Source organism: Periplaneta americana, chromosome 6 (genome assembly GCF_040183065.1).
Source record: "Periplaneta americana isolate PAMFEO1 chromosome 6, P.americana_PAMFEO1_priV1, whole genome shotgun sequence".
Classification (NCBI taxonomy): domain Eukaryota; kingdom Metazoa; phylum Arthropoda; class Insecta; order Blattodea; family Blattidae; genus Periplaneta; species Periplaneta americana.
Genome location: NC_091122.1, coordinates 181,451,084 through 181,477,309, shown reverse-complemented (window position 1 = coordinate 181,477,309; position 26,226 = coordinate 181,451,084). Strand labels below are relative to the sequence as shown.

Genomic DNA, 26,226 nt, shown 5'->3' with positions numbered 1-26,226 from the left:
TATCGTTAATCTCAATCATGTCCTCACTTTCTCTTTGCACATTTTTTCTGTCCATTCTGCATCCTTTCTTACTATTTATCTTCTCGTTTTTTTAATTCTTGCTTTTTCTTCATTTGTGCTATGTTCTTTGGTGAAGTGAGAAGACAAGCAATTTGTCTGGGTCTTTCTCGTGCTGAAGTCTACCCATCCGGAATTAAAAAAAATAATAATATTGCCATTTCTATATAAAATAAGCAATTCAAACTACCCGCCATTCACTGATCCGTTTCGCCCGCACATGTACAGAAATACATATTTGCAAATTGGCAGCACTGGCAGCAAATAAATGAGAACATCGGTGAGGTTATAGAATCAAGACAGACTGTTCTTTCCTACTACATAACTTGCTGCGTGTTTTAATAATGTGTGTTCAAAAAATTGTTTAATCCAGAGCTAAAAAATAACAAAATGGCAAATTCAGAACATCTACATACCTCAAACTTATAAAAAGTAGTCCATTTATCACCAGCAGGTCGTACACATGCCGACTTCTTATGGTCATCGAACTCAGATACTAGCATTGTTTGACTTCAGAAGATGGTATCAGCAAGAACTCACTAGCGCACTCTAGGACCAGCAATTTATATTAACTGATCCGATTCGTCCTCCAATCCGATTCACCCGCGTTTACCCTACATCTTTAAAAACAATAAATCAATAATCATACTGTGATAACTAACTCATAGGCTACAGAGGTGTGAAAATTATTAGAATAATCTTAATTTTAAAGGTTTTTTAATAGTTCCTTCACAAATATTAATTGAATTGATGAATATTGGTATATATTACTATACTGATGTAGGATATATTTACTACTAACAATGCCGGAAAGCATTGTTGTACATTGGATTTTTCTTATTTTACAATTGTTATGGGAATTCAGAAATTATTATATTATGTTGGCGGAATTGGAAACATAAAAAATTATATGCACAAAACAGATGTATACGTTCATTTGAACCTTCACAACAATGTAAACGCAAAGAACAATTTGTTTAAAGCATTTCTTAATTAATTTTTGATGTTTCCAATTCCGCCAACATAATATAATAATTTCTGAATGCCCATAACAATTGTAAAATAAGAAAAATACAAATGTACAACAATGCTTTCCAGCATTGTTAGTAGTAAATATATCCTACATCAGTATAGTGATGTTATATACCAATATTCATCAATTCAATTAATATTTGTGAAGGAACTATTAAAAAACCTTTAAAATTAAGGTTATTCTAATAATTTTCACACCTCTGTAAATTAAAGGAAAAAAACAACAAGAAGAAGAAAGCTTAAAGTCGCTAAATTACCCGACCCTCCCCTGGCAGAATCTCCAAATAACTTGTCCACAATGGCTCAGGACCCCAGCTTAAAACTATAGGGAACTAACACAAGACAAAAGAACAGACTCGGAAAAGAGATTTTGCATTTTTCTTTGTCAGGTATGGAAACAAGAACCATTTATATTTAAATTACATTAGCGCTCGACATACGCATTCGAAAAACGTAGCAATGTTGAAAACTGTGGATATAGGTCATATTGAGCCACACTCCACCCTATGTGACCTGGAAAGTCTACTGATAAGGACAGCAGTACTTATCTACCTCAAAATGGTGATAGTGCCGAAGACGACGAGTTACTTATCTAATTAATCTTACAGTTAATAGTCGGAGTGTTACCAGCGTGTTTGCTGTTTCATATCTTCTGCAAAAAAATTGCAAAAGCCTTCGGAACTGACAGTTAAAATTTACAAAAACAGATGACAAGTTCAGAAGTGTCCAGTTCATTTCTACTGAAAGTCCTCCGATCGTTAGACGCGCAGAGCATCCAAGGATATGGGCATATCAGGTAATAGCAATATGCGTTACAAGAGCGGTATGTTGAAGTTTTCATGTTCGAGGAAAAGTTTGAAAAAGCGAAACGTAGTTGAGCTTTTTTAATTTCCGAGAATTGAAAGAAAACATACCACTCGTGTATCGTACATTATTCTGTGCGAAGATCGTTTATTACATACCTGAAAGACGAATTTATAACTAGTTGCAATGAAATCTCCATTTTGGTTTCTGTTCAATGACGGCAAATTTGCAAAACAAAAATATCTGTCTTCAACGTTGTTGCTTTAAAATGTTTTCTGTGTTTACTATACTCCAGCAGGCCGTCATATACGTCTGACATCCCCCCCCCCCCAGTCTATAAATGCGAACTTAAAACAAACTGTAAGGTTATGTAATGATTTATTTTTCATTTTAATATTTTAGCCGCCATGATGAGTATGGAATCTTGTTGATTTTTTCACGGCTTCCTTAATGTTACTTGCATCACGAATGCAGTAACTTTAGTGGAGTTGTAGACTTTACTTAATTTTTGCAAATATTTAAAAACAATAATTAACAGTGCAATTTAACTGAAATTGCAGTGGTAAGTTTCCAATTTATAATTATTACTATGTTAAACGTCTCTAAAAATAATATGTTAAAAGCCTAAAGCAGTAAAATCAATAAGTCACTTAAGCGGTAAGAAGAGGGAAATTGTTATGTGTGTTAGGTTGGGAATACTGAATGTGGAATTTTAGATTTTCCGCGGAAGCCAAGCAAATACGTACGATCTCGCACAAATTTAGTTTAGGAAAGATATCCGGAACATCACGTTGCTGAATGCAATAGGCAAGGTGTAGCTATGGTAACTAATGCAAACAATTGAGGACTACATACACTAGGTCAAGCAATAAGCAGGCAAATGACTATAACTCGGATGCAGGTTGATTCAAAACATAGGCCTATTTGTGCAATGCAAGCTGATGAAAGATAACATTATCTACTGTATACTAATAATAAATCTGTAACCTAAATTTCTCTGGTAATTTTCACTTTTCTAAAAATAATTGGTGTTAACATGTATAATTATTCATCCTGAGACCGAAAATCGCTTTTTTGAAAGTTTTGTTTGTATGTCTGTCTATCTGGATGTTTGTTACCTTTTCACGCGATAATGGCTGAACAGATTTCGATGAAAATTGGAATATAAATTAGCTTCGTTGCAACTTAGATTTTAGGCTATATGGCATTCAAAATACATTATTTAAAAGGGGGATTATAAGGGGGACCGAATTAAATAAATCGAAATATCTCGCTTATTATTGATTTTTGTGAAAAATGTTACATAACAAAAGTTTCTTTAAATGTGATTTCCGGGAAGTTTTAATCTATGCAAAGTTTTGATAGGGCTGATATTTAAGGATATACAAGACTTTTAAAACAACAATATAATACATTTTCACGGCCGCCTCAGATTATAGCGTCGTTGTTTCAGCAATAACTCCTATGTGTAAAATATAAAGTTTTTCAGTAGGAAGAAAAAAACACATTTATTCATTCAATGGCAGTGGTACATAGCAGATAGTGAATTCTTACATTTTCGAAAGAAAGAAATAATATAATTATATATAGGAGATTTTATTATTTGCTTATCACTATTTAAGCTATTTAATAGAGCAAAAATCTGAAAATCGATGTGACATAGGAGTTATTGCAGGAACGACGACGATGGTTATAATGAAATTAAAACAAATGACTCCGTCTATTTAAGGCGGCCTTGATGTTTATCAATATTAATTTACAGAGAATATTTGTGTGTTTTTATGAAGTAATCGCAGAAGTTATTTAACCGATTTGGATAATTTATTCACTATTTGAAATTTGTAGTTTTTCTAGATGGATGTAATGCTACATATGTGGGCTGAGGTAAGATTAAAATGGATCTATACGCACAAGAAACTTGATATTCTGTCGAAATATTGTATAATTTGATTATTGAAACTTTATTTGATCCACATCAAATACTATAATTTTATACACTTAAGTTCCTTTTTGTTCATAGAACATAATAGTTACGAATTTTGTCGCAAAGATGAATATTTTTACGGGACCAAAAATACAGCCCATTATAAATAAGCATTTTACCATAGAGCTCACTGGAGCTAACTTATTTTAAAAGGTGTCACGAAATATCGTTCCTGCGCTCATAATTTACCCATATTCGTTTCCTTAAAATAATATTTATGTAGAGTACTACATTTTTTTTATTTGCATAACAATGATAGGCTATACAACCGAGCGAGTTGGCTCAGACGGTAGAGTTTGAGATTCGCATTCGGGAGGTCCCGGTTCAAACCTCGTGGCCGACCAATCTGACTGGGTTTTTCATGAATTCCATTAGTCATAAAGGAAAATGCCGGATTGGAAAGATATATGCCATGATTCATCACCGCCTTAATTACCAACATCAAAAACATTCATCAAAGTCTCTAATCAGTTACATGAACACAAGCCATCAACAACACACAAGAGAAAGAGGAACTCAACAAGAGTAAAAACGGCCTGCTGATATAAACATAGGCCTACATTCTAAACACGCGACATGACCACAGATGTTAAGGCGTGAATAAAATAAACTTAAACAAAAAAGAAAGATGCGTAGTAAAGTTAACATAAAAATTATCTTCGTACACAATACACTCTATTAATTTGAAGTGATTTATTAAAGTATGCATTCAAGACTAATTTAGAAAAATGTTAACCGAAGTACCCTTGCACCAAAAACGGATGTTTTCTGAACCAAATGATCATATTTTAATTATTTTCATGTAATAACAATTAAGAAACATGTTAAGGGAATTGTCATTGCACCAAATGAGTGGTCTCTGGACCAAAATGATCACATTTGAATTATTTAAATACAATTTCAATTAAGTAACATAATAAACGATTTATCCTTCTATCAAACACGAATGTTCCCTGGACCAAATGTCCTATTTTAATTATGTAATTACTTTATATTTATTTCTAACAGGTGCAGCGGAGCGCACGGGTACGGCTAGTATGGAATAAAGAATGTACACAAACAAATCCATCAGACTATTTTAAATATTTTCTGAAATGATTATGTTGAAATATTCTGTACTCTGTTTTTATACAGAAGGTAACATCACAGTCTACTATATATAGTCACGAAGCTTGAGTTTAAAGCAGACGTCTCCAAAAGCGTACTCGCGAGTAAGCCCCTGAACGGAACCGAAGCCAGCACGTAATGAGCGCGATCCGCCTCACCCATCCCCACCTGTACTGTACTCAATGTTTATGAGCAAACGAAGAGCAGTGGCGGACTGCCATTATCACTGTGTTGGTCGGAGTGTTCCACCGTTTCACAATGTCTTCTAATCATGGACGTAGTATATTCAAGGATGAATAGGAAGAGAAATTTTTTTGTGTTAGTGGGGAGAATGGGAAATGTTTCATTTGTTCGAAAATGTTTAACGGCGTGTTGAAATTCAACATGCGACGACAATACTCTACTCTTCACAAAGAATATCACACAATTACAGGGATGTTGGACATGTGAAAATAATTTATTTGGGGCTATCTGTATGACTGTTGGTTATACATAATAATCAGTATATTAGAATAGGTTTACACTCAGTTCCGCATGACAAACATATAGTTTCTCGTTTAATTTTAGGTGAAATGCGTAGGCCTACAAATATTTTGATAAAATATAAAACAAGAAAAAACAAACACAAATCACACACGTGTCCTCAGTCTTAAACAAAAAAAAAAGCATCTTCTATCTATGTTCCAGCTTGGAAAATTGGAAAATCAATGAAGCCCTTTACAGAAGCATCATTTGTAAAATCGTGCATACAGGCCGTTACAAAAATACTGTGTCCAGAACAAAGTCAAAGTTTAAGAAAATTAAATTGTTTCCAATTACAGTTCAGAGAAGGAATTTCAAGATTGTAAGTCAAAACCACAATTAACCAGTTTGTAGCTTACTCACTTGCATTGGACGAAAGCACAGATAGAAATAACAAAGCTCACCTAGCCATTTTCATCCGAGGAGTTAATGAACATTTTACTGTGTCTGAATGTCTTCTAGATGTAATTACAAAATACAACTGGAGAAGATCTTTTCCAGGCAGTGAAAGGCACCATAGCACAGAAGAGGTTGAATTTGCAATGACTTGGTTCAATAGCAGCAGACGGGGCTCCAGCTTCATAGTATGTCAAAATAATATACAAACGTATATTTCTTATTCTTTTGATGTTATTATTTGTAAATTTAAGCAGATCGTTGCCGCGATCCCCCACTGGTCGCTCCCATCTGTTGAAGTACGAGTCTCTTCCCCTTCTCTAGCCTTACAGCACACTGTGTTCGGCGGGCAGCATCGAGAGCACGAATGACGATACGCTTTTTGGAGACCTCTGGTTTTGAGGGTGCTAGAAACAATAGACTGTGACGGTACTATTTTGCATTGCCTGTAATGAGGCGATATTAGCGATCCTAGTGGTGAGCAACTATCAAATGTTTGCATATTTACTACGTATTGAGCTTCGCGACTGTATATACTAGACTGTGGTAACATCCCGCCGTTGAGTTTAAGAGACCCTATGACTGAGGTTTAACAAAAGATAGCTTTTTGTACGAAAATATTCCTTGCGCACTTAGGAAGTTGATAGTAAGAGAGGTTTTTTTTCTCTACTTCTTCTTTGGGGTCCAAGAGCGATTTTTATATAGGCCTCCTCCATATGTCAGTCTTGTACCTCTTTTCACAAATTTGCCTTTTTCTAGAAATTATGTTTCTAATGTTCCAAAATCTCCATGCGAATGCAGTTTTTACCAAATTCAATTAAAATATTTGTACGTGTCCTCGCATATATTATCTGACATCTAACATTGAAAATGTTAAGTGTCTTCAAAATTAGGAATTAAAAATATTATTATGTAAATCAAAAAAATGAATAAATAAATGTTTGATATTCAAAAATGTATTGTGTCTAAACCAGCCTAGATATAATCCATTCCTCAACGTTAAAATATAGCCCTTGAATCAGGGTCCCTATGAGAAAAAATATGAACGTACTGTATTTAAATGTAATGTGAATGGAACATTTTGATTATCAAGTATCAAGTTCATCCAGTTGCATACATTTTTCCACTGGCTGTAGTTAATTGCTGATTAATTATCTTCACGAATCATCAACATTTAAGCTATCGAACCAAATTTTACGTTTCATATATTTGCATATTTTGGTTTCTTTTGTAAATGGATAATATTTCATGATATTTATATTATTGCAGCATATTTTCGCGTTTAAGCTGATTTTATGTTCCATTAAAAGGCATAGTTTGGATTTGTTAAACAAAAGCATCACATTCTATTTTTGAAAACTGGTATTGAGCGAAATTATAATTATTATTTTTACCACACCTCCTCTTGATTTCCTGGCAGCAGTTCATGTTACTGATTATAGTACACCCCAAGTATTTGAAGCTGTCCACTTCCTCCACTGCCTCATTTAGTACCTATTCGCAAGTTTACCTTCTTTATTTTTCTTCCGACAACCATAGTCTTCGTCTCCTTTGCATTTATCATCATTCCATACTGCTCACAGCTATCATTTGGCTCCAGTAGCATATCCCTATCCCTTAGTATCGTCTCCTCTTCTGCTAACAACGCTATATCAGCAAATCTTATGTAATTTATTCTTCTTCCTCTTACTATCACCTCTCCCATGTTCTGGAAACAGTTCTTTCAAATCCTCCAAGTAAATTTTGAACAGGGTAGGTGATAAAGAACATTACGATCCCAAACTGATTTGTTCGCAAATTCTTCGTTAATTACAATTCTTTATCTTCTACTCACTGCGTTCCAAAATATGGTATAGTAACAAACAAAACAAGTTTGATTATTGCGCGTGCGCGCACGAAATGCTTCACGGTGTGGCATTCTATTCAGTAGTGAAGGGACTATCAGACAGTGCAGTTTGTGAATGTTTATTTTATTTTGTTATTTTACGACGTTGTATCAACATCTCAGGATATTTAGCGTCTGAATGAAATGAAGGTGATAATTCCGGTGAAATGAGTCCGGGGTCCAACACCGAAAGTTACCCAGCATTTGCTCGTATTGGGTTGAGGGAAAACCTCGGAAAAAACCTCAACCAGGTAACTTGTCCCGACCGGGATTCGAACCCGGGCCACCTGGTTTCGCGGCCAGACGCGTTGACCGTTACTCCACAGGTGTGGACTTGTGAATGTTTCTAGTCGTCTGCAGTGCATCAAACTATAATATTTAAATAGTTCATTATGAACAGAAATCAAATGGGCACCTGCTATGGTGTTCCTGTTGCAGAAAACGTAACAGCAACCCAGTCAATTTTGAATAGAACATCTAAGGCTTAACAGCAGTGTAATTTATTGCAGTTTTTATGTTAATTGGCCTCTCTCAAAACAATTTTTGTTTTTTCTTTTATTAATTTGACATCACACAGAATGAATTGTACCTAATTTTTATGTTTTTCTTATATTAATTAATTAATCAAATAAGTATCTAGACATGTATTAAAGTTACATTATATTACTGAGAACTTTAACAAATGTAGCCTATACCATAGCCTATTTTGGAACAGAATTAATGGCATCTTTCTATGTCATATTTTGGAACAGACGCAGTAAGAGATTTGAAGAACAATCAATCAATCAAATAAGTATCTAGAACATGTATTAAAGTTACATTATATTACTGAAAACTTTAAGAAATGTAGCCTATACCATAGCCTATTTTGGAAAAGAATTAATGGCATCTTTCTATGTCATATTTTGGAACAGACGCAGTAAGAGATTTGAAGAACAATCAATCAATCAAATAAGTATCTAGAACATGTATTAAAGTTACATTATATTACTGAGAACTTTAACAAATGTAGCCTATACCATAGCCTATTTTGGAACAGAATTAATGGTATCTTTCTATGTCATATTTTGGAACAGACGCAGTAAGAGATTTGAAGAACAATCAATCAATCAAATAAGTATCTAGAACATGTATTAAAGTTACATTATATTACTGAGAACTTTAACAAATGTAGCCTATACCATAGCCTATTTTGGAACAGAATTAATGGCATCTTTCTATGTCATATTTTGGAACAGACGCAGTAAGAGATTTGAAGAACAATCAATCAATCAAATAAGTATCTAGAACATGTATTAAAGTTACATTATATTACTGAGAACTTTAACAAATGTAGCCTATACCATAGCCAATTTTGGAACAGAATTAATGGTATCTTTCTATGTCATATTTTGGAACAGACGCAGTAAGAGATTTGAAGAACAATCAATCAATCAAATAAGTATCTAGAACATGTATTAAAGTTACATTATATTATTGAGAACTTTAACAAATGTAGCCTATACCATAGCCTATTTTGGAACAGAATTAATGGCATCTTTCTATGTCATATTTTGGAACAGACGCAGTAAGAGATTTGAAGAACAATCAATCAATCAAATAAGTATCTAGAACATGTATTAAAGTTACATTATATTACTGAGAACTTTAACAAATGTAGCCTATACCATAGCCTATTTTGGAACAGAATTAATGGCATCTTTCTATGTCATATTTTGGAACAGACGCAGTAAGAGATTTGAAGAACAACCAATCAATCAAATAAGTATCTAGAAGATATATTAAAGTTACATTATATTACTGAGAACTTTAACAAATGTAGCCTATACCATAGCCTATTTTGGAACAGAATTAATGGCATCTTTCTATGTCATATTTTGGCACAGACGCGGTAAGAGATTTGAAGAACAATCAATCAATCAATCAATCAAATAAGTATCGAGAAGATATATTAAAGTTACATTATATTACTGAGAACTTTAACAAATGCAGCCTATACCATAGCCTATTTTGGAACAGAATTAATGGCATCTTTCTATATCATATTTTGGAACATAAGAGATTTGAAGAAGAACCGGGAAAAAGACTTCATGCCCAAATTCGGTTCAGGAGGAACTGATTCTGACATCTGGTGGCTTAGCTTGAATACTATCACGTGCCAAGAGCACGAAAAGGAAAAACGACTCGAATCATACGAAGAGCAGCTTTCAAAGTTGGGCGACAGAGAGAAAAAATGCTTCATGTGAAATGTGCAATACTGGATTATATCTACACCACAGGGATGAGACATGTGGGGTTGTTTCCCGCTTTGCCTTCAATTATTAATTTGACTATTACACTTTTACTACGTCATAATGCTTTTGACCAATAAAAGGGTACGAAAGGACGTCTTTCAACCAATCATGGCTGCTTATCGCACGATTTTATCGCGTCCCTAGCATTTGTTTAATTTTATCGCGTCCCTAGCATTTGTTTAATTTTATCGCTTCCCTAGCACTTGTTTATTTTTATCACTATCTTAGCATTTGTTTCTTAGCATTGCCAACATTTCAAACTGCACTGGTCTGGACGTCAACAAACAGAAAATTACAAACCACTCCAGTCGATGCACAGCACTTTCAAATATGACTCGCATTGGCATTCAAGAACAGAATTAATAAAGATCACTGGTCATAGTTATGCATCTTCCCTGAAACCCTATTTACAAATAAATGAAGAGCACCATTCGGAAATCCTGAATAAGTTGAGGGATGCACCATGTACATCAACGAGTTCCACTTCTTTTACGCACACGTCCAAAATAACATCAACTGAACCACCAACCACTAAAACATTCAAATTTGAAAATTGTACTTTCAATAATTATTATTCATTTTAAAATTATTCATGTTTATTTTTATGTCATCATCGTTAATTAAAACGTTTCTTGTTTATTTCATCATCCCTAATTAAAACTTTTCTAACACTTGTTTATATTATTGAGGTTATGTTATAGCTTCTGCTATATGATATTATGGACAGTCACGTATCAGAGATTGTTTGAGACAAAGATTTATTGAAAATCATCTGTCAAGTGACGTTGATTACTGGGATCCGGATAATTGAAGTGGAATGCAACTGTTTTAATAAAAATGAAATTGAATCAACAAAGCCTTTTTGACTAGTAACCGTCTACAGAGTTTAACAAAGATTCCATAGTTGGCACAACTGATAACAAGAAAACAGCTAATCATAACACACTACTGTCATCTAACATGCATCTAGCGTAATATTTGTAATGTTGAGATGGTCCAATAATACATTTGAAGACAGTTGTATTTTCGTAAGTCAATTGATATTTTATTGTATTGGAGTACTTCGTTACTTCTAATTTTTATATACTTTCTTCTAATCGTGTAATAGTCAATTAATCCCACTCGAGTTTTGATTTTCTCTAGATAAATCAAAACCTCTAGGGAGATTACTGTTGATAAATATATTTAGATAACTTCTAAAGAGATACCAAAACGATTTAAAACCATTTTTTCTTTCAGTTGCAAGAAGGACCACAAAATTGTTTGGTGTGTTCGTGTCATGTACTTTAATACTCTTCATTGTATACTTTAATGAAGTAGACTTTGAAAGTATTCGTGCATCCATTGACAAAAGAAGACTAACAGAACCCCAAGGACTCTTTGGAATAGAACCAGCATTTCTTTTAGCGGAAGAATATGAATTACAGGACAATGACATTGAAATACAGACTGGACAAACAGACATGAAAGAATTTTACACAAAAATAGATACAAGTGAAACAGAATTTTACACAAAAATAGATACAAATGAAACAGAATTTTACACAAAAATAGATACAAGTGAAACAGAATTTTACACAAAAATAGATACAAATGAAACGGAATTTTACACAAAAATAGATACAAGTGAAACAGAATTTTACACAAAAATAGATACAAATGAAACAGAATTTTACAGAAAAATAGATACAAATGAAACAGAATTTTACACAAAAATAGATACCAATGAAACAGAATTTTACACAAAAATAGATACCAATGAAACAGAATTTTACACTGAAATAGATACAAATGAAACAGAATTTTACATTGAAACTGATACCAATGAAATAGACATTTTTGAGGAACCCCGGCTAGGAGACAAGCACATCATCTGCTTGGAGACACGCTGCCTTCTGAATCGAAAATATTACAACTACAAAGGACTACTGCTCCATCCGAGACAGGTGTGCTCGTTGGAGTCAGCTGCTAGGATGAATCCCGACTGCAAAGTGTACCTGATGTACTCTTGTCCTATTATTGGTGGACTAGAAAAGTCCAAAGAGTTTGTGAAAGCACTTTTGATGTACCCAAACGTGAAGCTGTGGAGGCTCAATGTGACGGACCAACTGTTGAGAAGTCCACTCCAGGACTGGAACTTCCAGGCGGCGATTCGCTCTTCTTATTGGCCTAATGAGCATGCCAGTGACGTGTTGCGACTACTGACGCTGTGGAAATATGGAGGCACGTATATGGACCTGGACGTCATCGTTCTCAAGTGAGTATCGAGAAATTCGTTTTATTTTGTTCCTTAAAGTAAAATTTACAATAACCTTGTGCCGTTTTATTTCGGCACACTACTTCTATTTTCCCTTTCCTTTCTTTATTTTCTTTCTATTTTTATTTTTATTTTATTTTTAGTATTAGTTTACTTTACTCTTCATAGATGGCTTTACTTCTTCTCCATTTTCAGTCTTACTTTCTACTTTAGATAACTTGTTTCTTTTCTTCCATTATAGCTCTTTTATTCTTCACGTGTAAGGAGCGAACTTTTGTCATCACGTGATTTGGGTTTGATTTATTTTTGGTTATTTTGGGGGCGCATAAACATACTATTTGACTTTACGGGAGCATCGATTTTTAGAAGTTAGTCTGGTGGAAGGACTCGTTGCGTGAGGTTGAGTGACAGCTGGGGTAGTTGTGAGTTGGTTTTGTAGTTATTCGCGATGGGATCGCGGGTAACTAGCTGTGATGTGACGGCAGGGCAGCCGGGTGTCGAACAAGGATTGTGATTTATCGCCCGTTATAGTTGTTTACAGTGTGTGGAACCAGATACGGTGTGAGAGTGGAAGAGAGAGGTCATTGTTGTGCTGGATGCGAGATCGATTCAGCAGGATTGTAACAGGTTTTTGGTATGATGACGGATTTGGTTATGTGTGAATTATAGTTACAGTCTGGTATGTTAAAGAGTGAGTACTTGGCTTTCCTCAAACGGGGCTATATTAATTATAGTGGATTTGGTTACCTAGAGTTATTCAGTGGCAGACAAGCTGGGACTTGTCGGATTTATTACTTATGTTTTCAGCTAGAGGAAACAGATGGCATTACTGGTCCATGTTTTGATGAATGCCAGGTCAATGAATGGGAATTATCAACGAGTTTACTTGAAGGGTGAATTATGAGTGATTGCACGTTTTTGTGGGACATTGGTTCATAACTATTTTATTACTGGTTGTCAATAAATGTTATTGAAGTGAGTTTAAGTTTACATTAAGTGTTTTCTTGTATCACCTTGTCAAAGAGATTGTCATCCCGATCATAACGTTCTACGGCAGGGTAAGATTATACTTTGTAGTATTGTTTATTCAATACTTTTAACAACTACAGTCCCAGAGCGTTCCAACCTTAATCATAACTAACACAAACAGTTCCCAATATCTACTATAGTATTCCATTTTTTGTACCGGTACAGTTGTTGTTGTTCAGTCAATTGTCCGAAGACAGTCTTGAATTTCATAAGTGATACAAATAAGACATTGCTCATGAGGCACTTAAGCAAGGAGATAATGCGATAGTGTAGTCAGTTCCTTTCCCTCTCGTTGATTAGTAACATATTACACTAGTCAGACTTCAGATGCATACAAACAATTGTTCTTCCTCTGACACATATCGTCAAGTGATAATATATGTACATATCAGTCAGAACTTCAATCAGAGGGATGAATAGAGAATGTGAACAAAAAAACTGGAGTGTTCCTCTTCAAGTCGAGACAGTCCAGAACATCAGCATCTATGGTATGAATTGACGAAGGGATAATGCTAACTATTGAATTATATTTATACTTTTATGCCTGTTTGTATGTTAGGTTAGGATATATAAGTGCTTTCCATACTACATTCCTTAAACAGCATTCGAAAATTCCTCCCGCTATCACTCAAATACTAGTGGAAACACTAGTAATGCCCCACTTCGATTATTGTGATTTTCTACTGACCGACCTCAATGCCAACCAGTCGCAAAGATTACAACGTGTTCATAATTCTTGTGTTCGCTTCGTCTGCGATGTCCGTCGCGCTGACCACATTACCCCATCCTTCCAAACTCTAAACTGGCTACGGCTTAACGAACGTAGAAATTTTCATTCTCTTGTTCTCCTTTTCCAAGTCCTTCACACCTCTACACCTACCTACCTTGCCTCCCGTTTCAGTTACCTGTCATCATATCATAATCTCTTCACATGCACGCAAAATAGCCGCATACTAGCCATACCAACACATAAGACATCATCGTATTCATCATCATACACAATCTCGCTTTCGCTCTTGTGGAATATCCTACCCAGTGAAATCAGAGACTGTCGGAATTTAATAGCGTTCAAAAGCAAGCTTATTAAGCATTTTCTTACTGCGTAGAATAGGTTTAATTTTTACTTAGTTAATAAAAGAAAAATTTCTTTCTTCTTAATTTTTACAATGAACTGTCTAGCTTTTATTAGTCTGTTAATCTTTTATTACTTTGATTTTTATTGCATTTGTAAATTCAATATTAATTGTAATGGTATTCTTAATATTGTAGATGTGTTTTGTTTGTACCATTTTCATATTAATCTATGTGTTTTATGGAAAGTATTTGGATTTAATCATAGGCGAGGGGGGGAGAAACCTACAAAGTAGGAATTGTTTTGTAAAGCACGTACGGTAAAAAAAACCTGTGCATTGGATTTACGGACAAATTCTTATAGTGTAGTGTACCTGTATGTATAATATTGCTGAATAAATCCATATACGTACTCTGTGTTGTGTTTTGTTACGTTACGTTACCTTATATAGTAATTATGCATGTAGAAATGTTTACAAATACTGTACATTTCATAGTAGTGTTTCAAGAATAATTGATTTGAACATTTCTCTAATTGACTTGTCTCAAAACAGTAACCAAATTTTGGAAGCTTTTGCCGACTCCTGGATCACTACCGGCCAACCACGGGAAGAATACTTAACAGGAATTATTGTTTTTGCCTGCAGATCGTTCGCAGATCTGGGTTCCAACTACATTGGATTCGAAAACTCACAGGCTTTCGCCAACGGTGTGATGAACTTCGCTCACAAAGGAGTAGGACATGAACTGACCACCAAGTTGTTACTGAGTCTGAAGGACAACTTCCGGGGTGACCTTTGGACTCAACGGTGCTAGCCTCATCGCCAGAGTCATGTTCGAGTTCTGCGGTACTTCAGAGGTACAGGCCCTTGTATAAGACACTTCATTAACTTAGAGGCAGGGACATATTTTGACTATCAAGCTTAATTTAGGAAGCATTACTACACAACAGACTGAGAACAGGCAGATCATACGGCGTCCCCACAAATGAGCCTCCCTGAACCTTAGATCATATATGTAACAGATAGGTCATCGCTATGTTAAAATCGGCAGCACTTTGAAGAGAACAACCGCCAGGATCGCCACCCGTCCATCGTAAACGAACACGAGATGGCAGTACAGTCGCTAATGCAATTCAAATGGGAATTATGACGTGACTCCTTATGTAACAACTAGATGGTAGCGTAGTAAACCTGACAAAAGTTGTTAACGTCAAAGCCTATAAGGCCGATCTATCTGAGGTATATATGATTTAGTCCTGAATCCAACACGTGTAACTTATCTTTAATCAAAATTCATACCAATATAGAAAGAGAAACTCTGAAAGTTTTGTTTTAGTACATCACATCTGGTAAGACTTCTGCGTAATAGGGTTGCCAAGCATCCGGAATTTTTCCGGATTGTCAGTAAATCAGTCCTCTAAGCAGGAATTTTTTTTTTTCAGAACACTTAATGTCCGGAATTTTGTTCAATGCAATGTTATATTCTGAAATTTCATATTGATACAGTGAAACCTGTTCAAATCGGAACCTGAATAATCCGGAATCCTGTCTATTTCGGAACAATTTATTAGTCCCGGCGAAATTCATATGTATTATGTGTAATTTTTCCTGAATCAAACGGAAACTGTCCAACGCGGAAACGGAAACTGTCTGCTACTGTTCAAAACGGAAATAATATTTTGTACACACTACTTTAATGTAAACCATATTTTGAAACAGTATGTGCTTTCAAGGAATGTACGAAATAATAGTAGATCACTAAACTAAAAACAAGATTTCTCTGTAAAATTTTTGAGGGTGCGAGGGTGTGTTGGCCTGGTGGCCATAAATTTTATTACCCTGTTGACTAGGCAGACGAGTTCCTTCAAAGATGTTCAATGCTTCACCCCTGTATACTGTCGTAGCTGGGTAGAACGCAAGTGTATTAGCGATTTCGTGATAAAAAAAAAAGGTTACGTAAAAATGTTGCACTATCATTAATTGATGAAGTAAAAGTTATCGAGAAAAATGAAAAACGAAGAGTATGGAAAATAATGTTGAAATTTATGAATGGAAAACTCAGGTATAACTTAACACTTTCAAAACTAAAGGCCGTATCATGAGTGAGTGGCTTGCGGTCAATAATGGTGACATAAAAAGAAATAGAAAACAACTGGTTACATAGAAATAAATGAACAGTTGTGGGAGTGGATTGTCCTTGCCCTTTCAAAGATCACGCAAATTTCTGGACCTATTCTGCAAAGAAAACCCCTTGAAGTGGAAAAGAAATTAAATAATCCAGAATTCAAGGCTTCTAGGCTCCTAGTCCAATTAAATAATGTGCTGTGATATACAGTACAGTATTATAGTATAGTGTTACATATTAAATTTAGTGTAATTAATAAACTTTACAGTGTTTAATGAGTGAGTTACGATACAATTTATACAGGAAATGAGGTTTTCATCAAGATCATTCATCAATTAAATAAGTCACAGGAAGCTGATTTAATGTCAGTAGTGTTAAACTGAATATTTTGTAATTCCTACGATTTGCTGCATGCCATTTTGTTTTTCATTTATGCAAATGATAAAACATTCCATTTTAACTTCACGCCTGAATAACACGGAAAGCTGTCCAGGACGGAAAAAAAATTAGGACCATGTCACTTCCGTCTTGAACAGGTTTCACTGTATTTCATTATTGGAGATCCGATGTAGTTTACAATGGCTACCAAAGACATTTTATAATTATACGACACACTTTATGATGATTAGAAGCAAAGAGTTTGTAAGTATTATAAGCTCTTTGGATAGAACACAGAAGCGAGTTCGTGGCCCTCATTGGTGACATGGCTTGGTAGTAAATCAGCATTTGAATAACTTGAGTGATTCGGATGTGCGTCTCTTTAAGAAGGAAGCACTGAATGTGTATCAGAGGGCCATTGACTATTTGCAAAAATGGTTTGATTACTATTCTTCACTTCTTAAGAAAATCACTTTTCTAAGTCTTAATGAACACAGGAAACGAAAGAGCAGATCATCTAGCCAAGATGGCCGCAATTTCGGAAACAGAACACGCATACTCTAAACAACCCCTCTCTTATGTAAAAATGCAAATGAAGGTGGACATCTTAAATGACTGGAATGCAATGTGGTTAAATAGTACAAATGGTCAAATCACAAAATCACTATATTTTCCCACAGTTAAAGATAGACTAACCGTAAAGAATTATGAACCATCTTACATATCCACGCAATTTATGACTGGACACGGAAAATTTAATTCATATTTTGAACGTTTCAAAATTGACAACCCAAATGGCTCTTCATGTCCCTGTGAACACCCCACACAAACAGTCGACCACCTGTTATTCCAGTGCCCACTACAAGAACGCAAGAGATACCGGCTAGAAACCCACCTTAGCATGTGCGATACAACTTTCTCATCACCAATTACAAAAGTTCTTCTGAAGCAATGTTGCATAAAGGAATTTCACATATTTATTACAGGTGTATTTAAGACCTTGTAGAAATAACAGTATTTAGTAACAGTGTCCTATTTATTCATTTGCAGCCAAATTTGTAACTTTTAAAAGTATGGTTATCATGTTGAAGTGCATGTGTTGTAAAGGATGCTTGATTTGTTGTGTATGTGAGTCATAGTTATGGGATGCTTGATTGTGTTTGTGTATTAATTTATGATGTATGTTAGGGAAAGTTGCTTAATTGTGTTATAGAGTACCGCTATAAGAAATGTCATTTTATATGTTGTAACTGTTTTCTGTATGTCTCAATTGATGCCTGATGTTTGATTTGCAATCGCAATGTTTAAAATACGGAATGTTTAGGTCTTATTTCCATTGTATAAGCTAATTTATTTTCTTTTCAATTTGTTTTATGCTTAGGCCTATTTTTTGTGAAAAACTATAGCCCTAGCATACATATGTAAAATAGGGCTACCCCTCATTGGAGATACAATAATAATAATAAGTCTTAATGATACTTCCATATTCAGTGTTCTTACTGAAATTGTGAATATATTGCATGTTAATACAGAACTGGACTTTGAAAATGGTGATGCATTGTACCAAGAGTATTGCCTATTGAAAGAGGTGATGCCGATACTGAAAGACCTACCATCTCCTCAAGAACGCTAGGACACTGTTTGAAGAAACGCAGTGTGTCAAACTTAAAGAAAATTGCTGAACAAATGCATGCTCTTCCAATTAGCAATGTTCATCTGGAGCGAGTTTTTTTTATGAAGAACAAAGGAAGCAACAAGTATTCTTTCAAACAATGTTAATGTAGTGAGTGTAGAGACATGTATATCAACCCCTGTGCGTTTCAGTGTGTGCAGACTTGTTCTTTAACATAGGGCTACACCGCTACAACCAAATAATAACACGAAGGCAATTCTAATTGATTAATTGAGCATCAAAACACAAGTGTATTTACATTTAAATTCACTTTAAGTTTAAGGGTTATTTTTAATTTTTATAATGTATCCTGAATTTACATCCTCTACAGTTGGCAACCCTACTGTGTAATAGCACTTCTTCATTCTCCTGTTGAGTCGAAATGTTGCTATGGAGGACAGAAAAGTTATTTACTAAGGTTATTTCATACAAAAAAACAATGTAGGACTGACATCCCTACTACTATTCATGCTAGGTGCAGCCCTAATCTCCCGCCACCCTCTGGGTCTCCATGGCCTGTGATGGGATGACAGACATTACAGATTTGCGGCCCTTTTCACCAACGCCGATAATTGTTTTATCCAAGTTTTTGGATCGAAAAACTATGATAACGCTTCTTTTGTGTCACACCAACATAGCTATCTTGGTTTTGTGGCATTATCTTAGATTGTATTTTATCCGTGGAAAATTTACTGTTAATAGGATTCACTGGGGAATAATTTTTTTCTCATTTTCTGTTGCATGAGATTTTTCAACTGCTTCTATGTATTTTTCTATCGCTGATTCCAAATCTGAAATTTGTTTTTATGTAGGTACATACTATAGTTACCAAGCAATTTTAAATTTTGCAATTTTGCAGAAAAGGACACGAATTGGTATTTATACTGGGGATAGGTGGACAGAGACTTTTAAATCTAACCTAAACAAATACTAATTATGTTTTAGAAACATTTTTCTATATCTTTACAGTTTTTAATGTAATTTTTTTTGATTAGCGAAACGTATAGGGCTATTTATCTGTAATTAATTAACTAGTGGACTTACTCGTGTTAATTATGTAAGATTTGTCCGGCTTACAGCTGTTTCAGTGCTTGACGCACATCCTCAGAGCCTACTAGATCACGGTGTTATCTCGAACTTCTCTGCCTGTTATGTGGGTGTGTTTGATTGTTGAAAGGTGTTGAAGAGTGGAGTCAAATAGTGTGTGCACTAGTTAATTAATTATATTCAAGTGTTAAAAGTAGCGTACGCAAGATTCAAAATGGATTATTTATCTGTTTCTAAAATGAGATCATGTGTTCTTGAATTAGATATAAAATTGTAAATAAGCATCATGTCTACTGTACACTTCCTCGTCAAAGGCGTAATATCACAACGCTTCTAAGGTATGTCTATAAAATCTGTTTGGTAGTTCAATTTGGCGACAAAGAGAAAAAAATTGACTTCACATTTAGTGTGTCACAATAATTGTGAGGAAACTACCAGTGGCGTAGCGTCAATGTAAGCTAAAAAGCTCAGCTTCCCCAGTTAATAATAATTTCATAATAAACCTGCAGTTTATGAAGAAAATTATTTATTAATTTTAATAGAATTTATATTTACGCGTTAAATATTGTGATGCGGCAGCTCAGGATGATTTGTGATGCAGCAGTAAACAAGAAGCCTGCACACACCAGCTTCCAAGCAGACTGGTTTCTTCTATGTAATCCACCCCGCAGATTTTCCATCCCTTTCTAAGCTACCCTAGTCGCAAGGCTCGCAAAGAAGCTAGCTTTAACATTTAAAATAAGTAGTTTCCGAGTTATCCCTTTTCGTCAGTTGTGTTCAGTTGAAGTGTTAGTGTGCATTGTGGCTCATATAATAAATAATGAGCGAAATAACAGTTCCTGACACTAATTTACTTGAATTTTTTTAGGACAATTGTATTATCAAAACTGGCTTACGAACAAAAGTGTGATTTAAAAAAACAAATGACCGACTCCCTTGCTGTGAATGAAGGACACAACCAAAAGACAGACGCATACTTACGTAATGATACTAATATTGTGATTTCTCTAAGTATGACAGCTAATGTTATACGTATACGTGTCTATTTGTTAGAGATATGTGTAAACCGTGAAATCATATTTTACTACGTATCATTTGAGGTCATGCCTTATTGGTGTTACTTACGATGTTCCAACCAATCTTCGACTGCTGACTTGAAATTGACTACTATTTATTTTAAGACTGTATTTTTGTAATACGTTTCCTCATATTGCATAAAAGACAACTTGAGTTAGCTTCCCCTACTCAAAATTTCATGCTACGCCACTGGAAACTATAGCCCTAATAAACCTTCGGGTAAAATAGAGTTCTATAAACTCGGAAATTCAATAAATAATGAATAAATAATTGTGAGAAAATGCTTCGTCACTGGATAAAAGAGAAAGAAAGAGCATGCTTTTTGGGATTGTCATGAACCAAAGACCACACAAGTGACTGCTCTTTTTGCCTGGGCAATGCGAAAGGTGTCGGCAAGAAAAAACAAACCAACAATGCATATTGTGATGAATTTACACGTTTTTGTGAATACATGAAGAATATCTCCACCAAGGTGGTACCCAACCAAGTGGCATCCAACTTCAAAACATTAAATTGCATTTTTAAGAAGCTAACATTACGGTGAAAATTAAAATGTTGAATAAAAAGAAAACTATAGCTTACAGAGAAAAACTAGCTTCAGATTTTGAAATCAGCACACTCAAATTGGATTAAAGCAAGAAGCCGCTCTCATTCGGGCCCAGGCGCTATCAAACAAAGCGGAAGGCTTGGAGGTATAAAGAGCCGACGAGAATGCCAATGTCAAAGACACCGTCTTGCAGCTGTGGATTAAAATTTATGGCCAGAATGAGCGCAGTTGCTACATCAATGCAATAAAAATCTTGTTTTACAGTGACATTACCCAAGATAATCGACATAAAAACAAATGAACACTTGATAAACATGAGGGAAAATGAATGTAACGTAGAAATACAACAAAGAATACACGAAAACGCCCTTGGTGGATAAAAGAACGTGTTATATATTTTATGACTGCGATTACATACATTTCAGCATATGTTTCAGGCTATCCAAAATTTCAGCTTCGTCAGTGCGGTGTATGGTTTAGCATGAAGTGGAATTTATAACACACACTTAAATAAATGTGGCGTTCAGAGCTAAAGTGGATCAAGTCCATGAGACGTAGTTTTGAAATAATAGGACTTGCTCTACTGGATTATCTAATTTCACTAGCAATAATTTTATTGCTCCATTCTAGGTAAATTCTAGATTTATAAAATATAGACAATTGTGATGTTAACTGATGTAACGTTTTGATGACTTGATCCACTATGGCTCAGAACATCGTGAACAAATGAGCCGTTCAGAGCAGAAGTGGTGTAAGTCAAAAATGGGTAATGAGGGTTAAAGTAAACATTCTGTAAAATACAGCGCAAAGTAGCAATTAATATTCAGTTTATTTAAACTATTAGTAGTCGTGGATAGCAAGAAGGACATATTAACTGCTACTTTGCGCTGTATTTTACAGGATTTTTACTTTAAACCTCATTACCCAATTTTGACTTACACCACTTTTGCTCTGAACTGCACAAATAATGATCTGAGCCAAACGTGACTGGTGTCACCTACCGGTGAATGCTTGGAATTAAGATTTGATCCATTACTGCTCAAAAAGATCCAACTTCAGATAATCAGAAAATGAATTAAACTCAATTTATGAAAATTTGTGACTTGATCTACTTTAGCTACGAAAGCCTCAAATATTGTTACCTCTTTATGTACATAAAATAAACGACTATGTTGCAGTCGTATTAAGACAGTTAAATTTCTTGAGAATTAAAGCTGTTTGCTTTTTGTTTCCCACTTGGCCTATTTTTAATTTCCGTTGTAACTCCAACAGTTTAGTTTTTAATCACACTTATTTTTTTTGTGCGAGTTCCAATAATTAAGGATATTTCTCCTGGTATGTCATTTTAGGCCTATTTCTCCTTCTTCCATCAACGATCATAGTTCATGGTAGCAAATCTATTTTTATAACTCAACTTCACCATCCAGATACTGATATTCATTTGTTATCACATTTGCTATAATCAGGAGCTCGTATGGCGCTAGTCAGTTTTCTTTCTTTCTCTTCTTTTTTTTTTTTTTTTTTTCTTCAAGATTGTCTCATTTTTGAGCAGCATCAAATAGATGGTGCTGTTTTCAAGAAGAGAATTTTGAATATCAAAGTGAATTGAAACGAAATGAAGATTTTAGAACACTGAGATAATAAAAGCTATGGTGAACACAGAGTTAAGTGTTATCCGAGATAATACTTTTCTTTATTTTATTGGGTTATTTTACGACGCTGTATCAACATCTAGGTTACTTAGCGTCTGAATGAAATGAAGGTGAAAATGCCGGTGAAATAAGTCCGGGGTTCAGCACCGAAAGTTACCCAGCATTTGCTCGTATTGGGTTGAGGGAAAACCCTCGAGGTAACTTACCCCGACCGGGATTCGAACTCGGGCCACCTGGTTTCGCGGTCAGACGCGCTAACCGTTACTCCACAGGTGTGGACGAGATAATGCTATTAACCGAGTTTTAGAAAACTAAGATAAGACGTTGGTGAAAACGAGCCTTATTACGCTTATACAGAGCCGAAAACTTCTTGAGACAAAATATTCTGCGAATCAATACAAGATTCTAAGATAAAACCACAGTCTACTATATACAGTCACGAAGCTTGAGTTTTGAGGGTGCTAGAAACAATAGACTGTAACGGTACTATTTTGCATTGCCTGTAATGACGCGATATTAGCGATCCTAGTGGTGAGCAACTATCTAATGTTTGCATATTTACTACGTATTGAGCTTCGCGACTGTATATACCAGACTGTGATAAAACCATGAAAGGAATGTAGCTCTGTATCCTTGGAAATGTACTATTTCTGTAACTACTACAGATACTTGCTTCCTTGTTTAACAGTTTCATTTCTTTTTTTTTTTTTTTAGTGGATTATTTTACGACGCTCTATCAACATCTCAGGTTATTTAGCGCCTGAATGAAATGAAGGTGATAATTCCGGTGAAATGAGTGCGGAATCCAGCACCGAAAGTTACCCAGAATTTACTCACATTGGGTTGAGGGAAAACCCCGGAAAAAACCTAAACCAGGTAACTTGTCCCAACCAGGATTCGAACCCGGCCCACCTGGTTCCACGGTCACACGCGCTAAACGTTACTTCACAAAGGACTTTCCTGCTCTAAATATCGCCCTGAATCATCTCCTCACAGGTTGACCTTACCTTTTGAATCACCCTATATATTTCAATGCAGTCTGGGGGGAAGGCAGTTACAAAAAAATTATTTTGTGCGAGATCGTGCGTATTTGCTTGCTTTCCGCACAAAACCAATACGCGGTAGGTGTGAAATACCACATTCAGTATTCCCAACGTAACACACATAACAATTTCCCTCTTCTTACCGCTTAAGCGCCATATTCATTTTACTGCTTTAGGCTTTTAACATATTATTTTTAGAGACGTTTAACATAGTAATAATTATAAATTGGAAACTTACCGCTGCAATTGCACCTAAATTTCACTGTTAATTATTGTTTTTAAATATTTGCAAAAATTAAATAAACTCTACAACACCACAAATGTTACTGCATTTGTAATGCAAGTAACATTAAGGAAGCCGTGAAAAAATCAACAAGATTCCAGATGCCGATGTTATTACTGCAATATGTTATATAAATAATATTGTTAAAATATTAAAATAAAAAATAAATCATTACATAACCTTACCGTTTGTTTTAAGTTCGCATTTATAGACTGGGGGGGGGGGGAAAGACAGACGTATATCACGGCCTGCTGGAATAATAATAATAGCAACAATGTTGCAGATAGATATTTTAGTTTTTAAAAGTTGCCGTCATTGAACAGAAACCAAGATGGAGATTTCATTGCAACTAATTAGAAATTCCTCTTTCAGGTATGTAATAAACGATCTTCGCACAAAATAATGTACGATACACGAGCGGTATGTTTGTTTTCATGTTCTTGGAAATTAAAAAAGCTCAACTACGTTTCGCTTTTTCAATCCTTTCCTCGAACATGAAAACATCAACATACCGCTCTTGTAACGCATATTAATATTGGAGTACGCTAGCAAAAAAAAAAAAAATCCATTGTCAGTAGTTTGACTCATTTGTGTGAAAAATGTCTCCCCCCATTAAGCAACCACCCTTCTAAAAGCCAAATTTCACTTGAAACTACAAGTCGCCGTTTAATGCAAGTTTCATTACATTGCTTTTAAGAGTGGTGCACTTTTGAGAAGCACTGGTCTTCGCGTAACGTGTAATCTTAACTCATTGACTCGCAAACTGCGTTGCACCCTAGATTATATATATAACAGATAACTCCTCGCTACATTAAAATCGGCAGCACTTTGAAGAGAACAACCGCCAGGATCGCCACCCGTCCGCCGAAAACGAACACGAGATGGCAGTACAGTCGCTAATGCAATTCAAATGGGAATTATGACGTGACTCCTCATGTAACAACTAGATAGCAGCGTAGTAAACCTGACAAAAGTTGTTAACCTCAAAGCCTATAAGCCCGACATATGCTACATATATGATCTAGGGTTGCACCCACAGCGGCGAAGGTGTTTGGAAGAAACTATCTGGAATGCTTCGTTGTGTTGGATGTGTAGAGGGCAATTTGACATGAAACATAAAACTATGGCTTTAATTTATTATAATATGTATTCCTCTGTTCCAGATTTCAGATTTATACACAAAAGGATGCAAAGAATTCAATTTCCTACATCCCGAAGAGTTCTACGCAGTGTCATATCCTGCATGGAGGAGGTTCTTCGACGAGTCACAAGGCTACAAAGTAATGGAGGCTGTTAATGGGAGCCACGGGGCTCATTTCTGGAACAAACTGAGCAAAAACGAAACTGTAAGACTGGGGTCGAACCAGGCTTTCAGCATCATGGCACTCAGCTCGTGTCCACGACTCTTTGCGAGTGCTGAAGGAGGCATAATGTGATACCAGTGCGTCAGTGACGTGACGTCATATATAGTTCTCATAGATACATTGACAAGTGACACTATGTTAGGATAACTCCTGTCTCTTAAACCTTACTTTCGATATGCGTCACAAATAATGTCGGGTTTGGAGTAAAATTGTCTCGAAATATGTTGTGACAAGAAATTCATGTAATCTAGAATAGTACATTATGCAACGAGCCTATAATAATAATAATAATAATAATAATAATAATAATAATAATAATAATAATAATAATAATAATAATAATAATAATAATAATAATGATTTATTTTAGCTGGCAGAGTTAAGGCCGTAAGGCCTTCTCTTCCACTCAACCAGCAAAAAGTGTATATACATATGCATGAACTTACAAAGAATTCAACAATTTGATTTAGATGAGAGTTACATGTATACAAGAGTTATTTACGAATTAAACAACAAAATACTATGAACTAATAATTAAACACTGAAATAAACTGTGTAGCAGAATTAAACTAAAATACATAGAATGTTAATATATTTC

The 26,226-nt window shown here is 35.1% G+C and overlaps 2 protein-coding genes across 3 annotated transcripts in view; one reads left to right on the top strand and one right to left on the bottom strand.

Moving 5' to 3' along the window:
- LOC138702103 (lactosylceramide 4-alpha-galactosyltransferase-like) overlaps window positions 1-26,226 on the bottom strand; it is a 209,972-nt gene that overhangs the window by 95,345 nt on the left and 88,401 nt on the right. The gene's annotated exons all lie outside the window — the stretch shown is intronic.
- On the top strand, window positions 1,713-25,913 carry LOC138702328 (toxin Afp18-like). Its single transcript, XM_069829913.1, has 4 exons — window positions 1,713-1,885; window positions 11,321-12,338; window positions 15,086-15,297; window positions 25,428-25,913. The coding sequence occupies exons 1-3, from the start codon at window positions 1,873-1,875 to the stop codon at window positions 15,252-15,254; spliced, it is 1,200 nt and encodes a 399-aa protein (XP_069686014.1). The 5' UTR covers window positions 1,713-1,872; the 3' UTR covers window positions 15,255-15,297; window positions 25,428-25,913.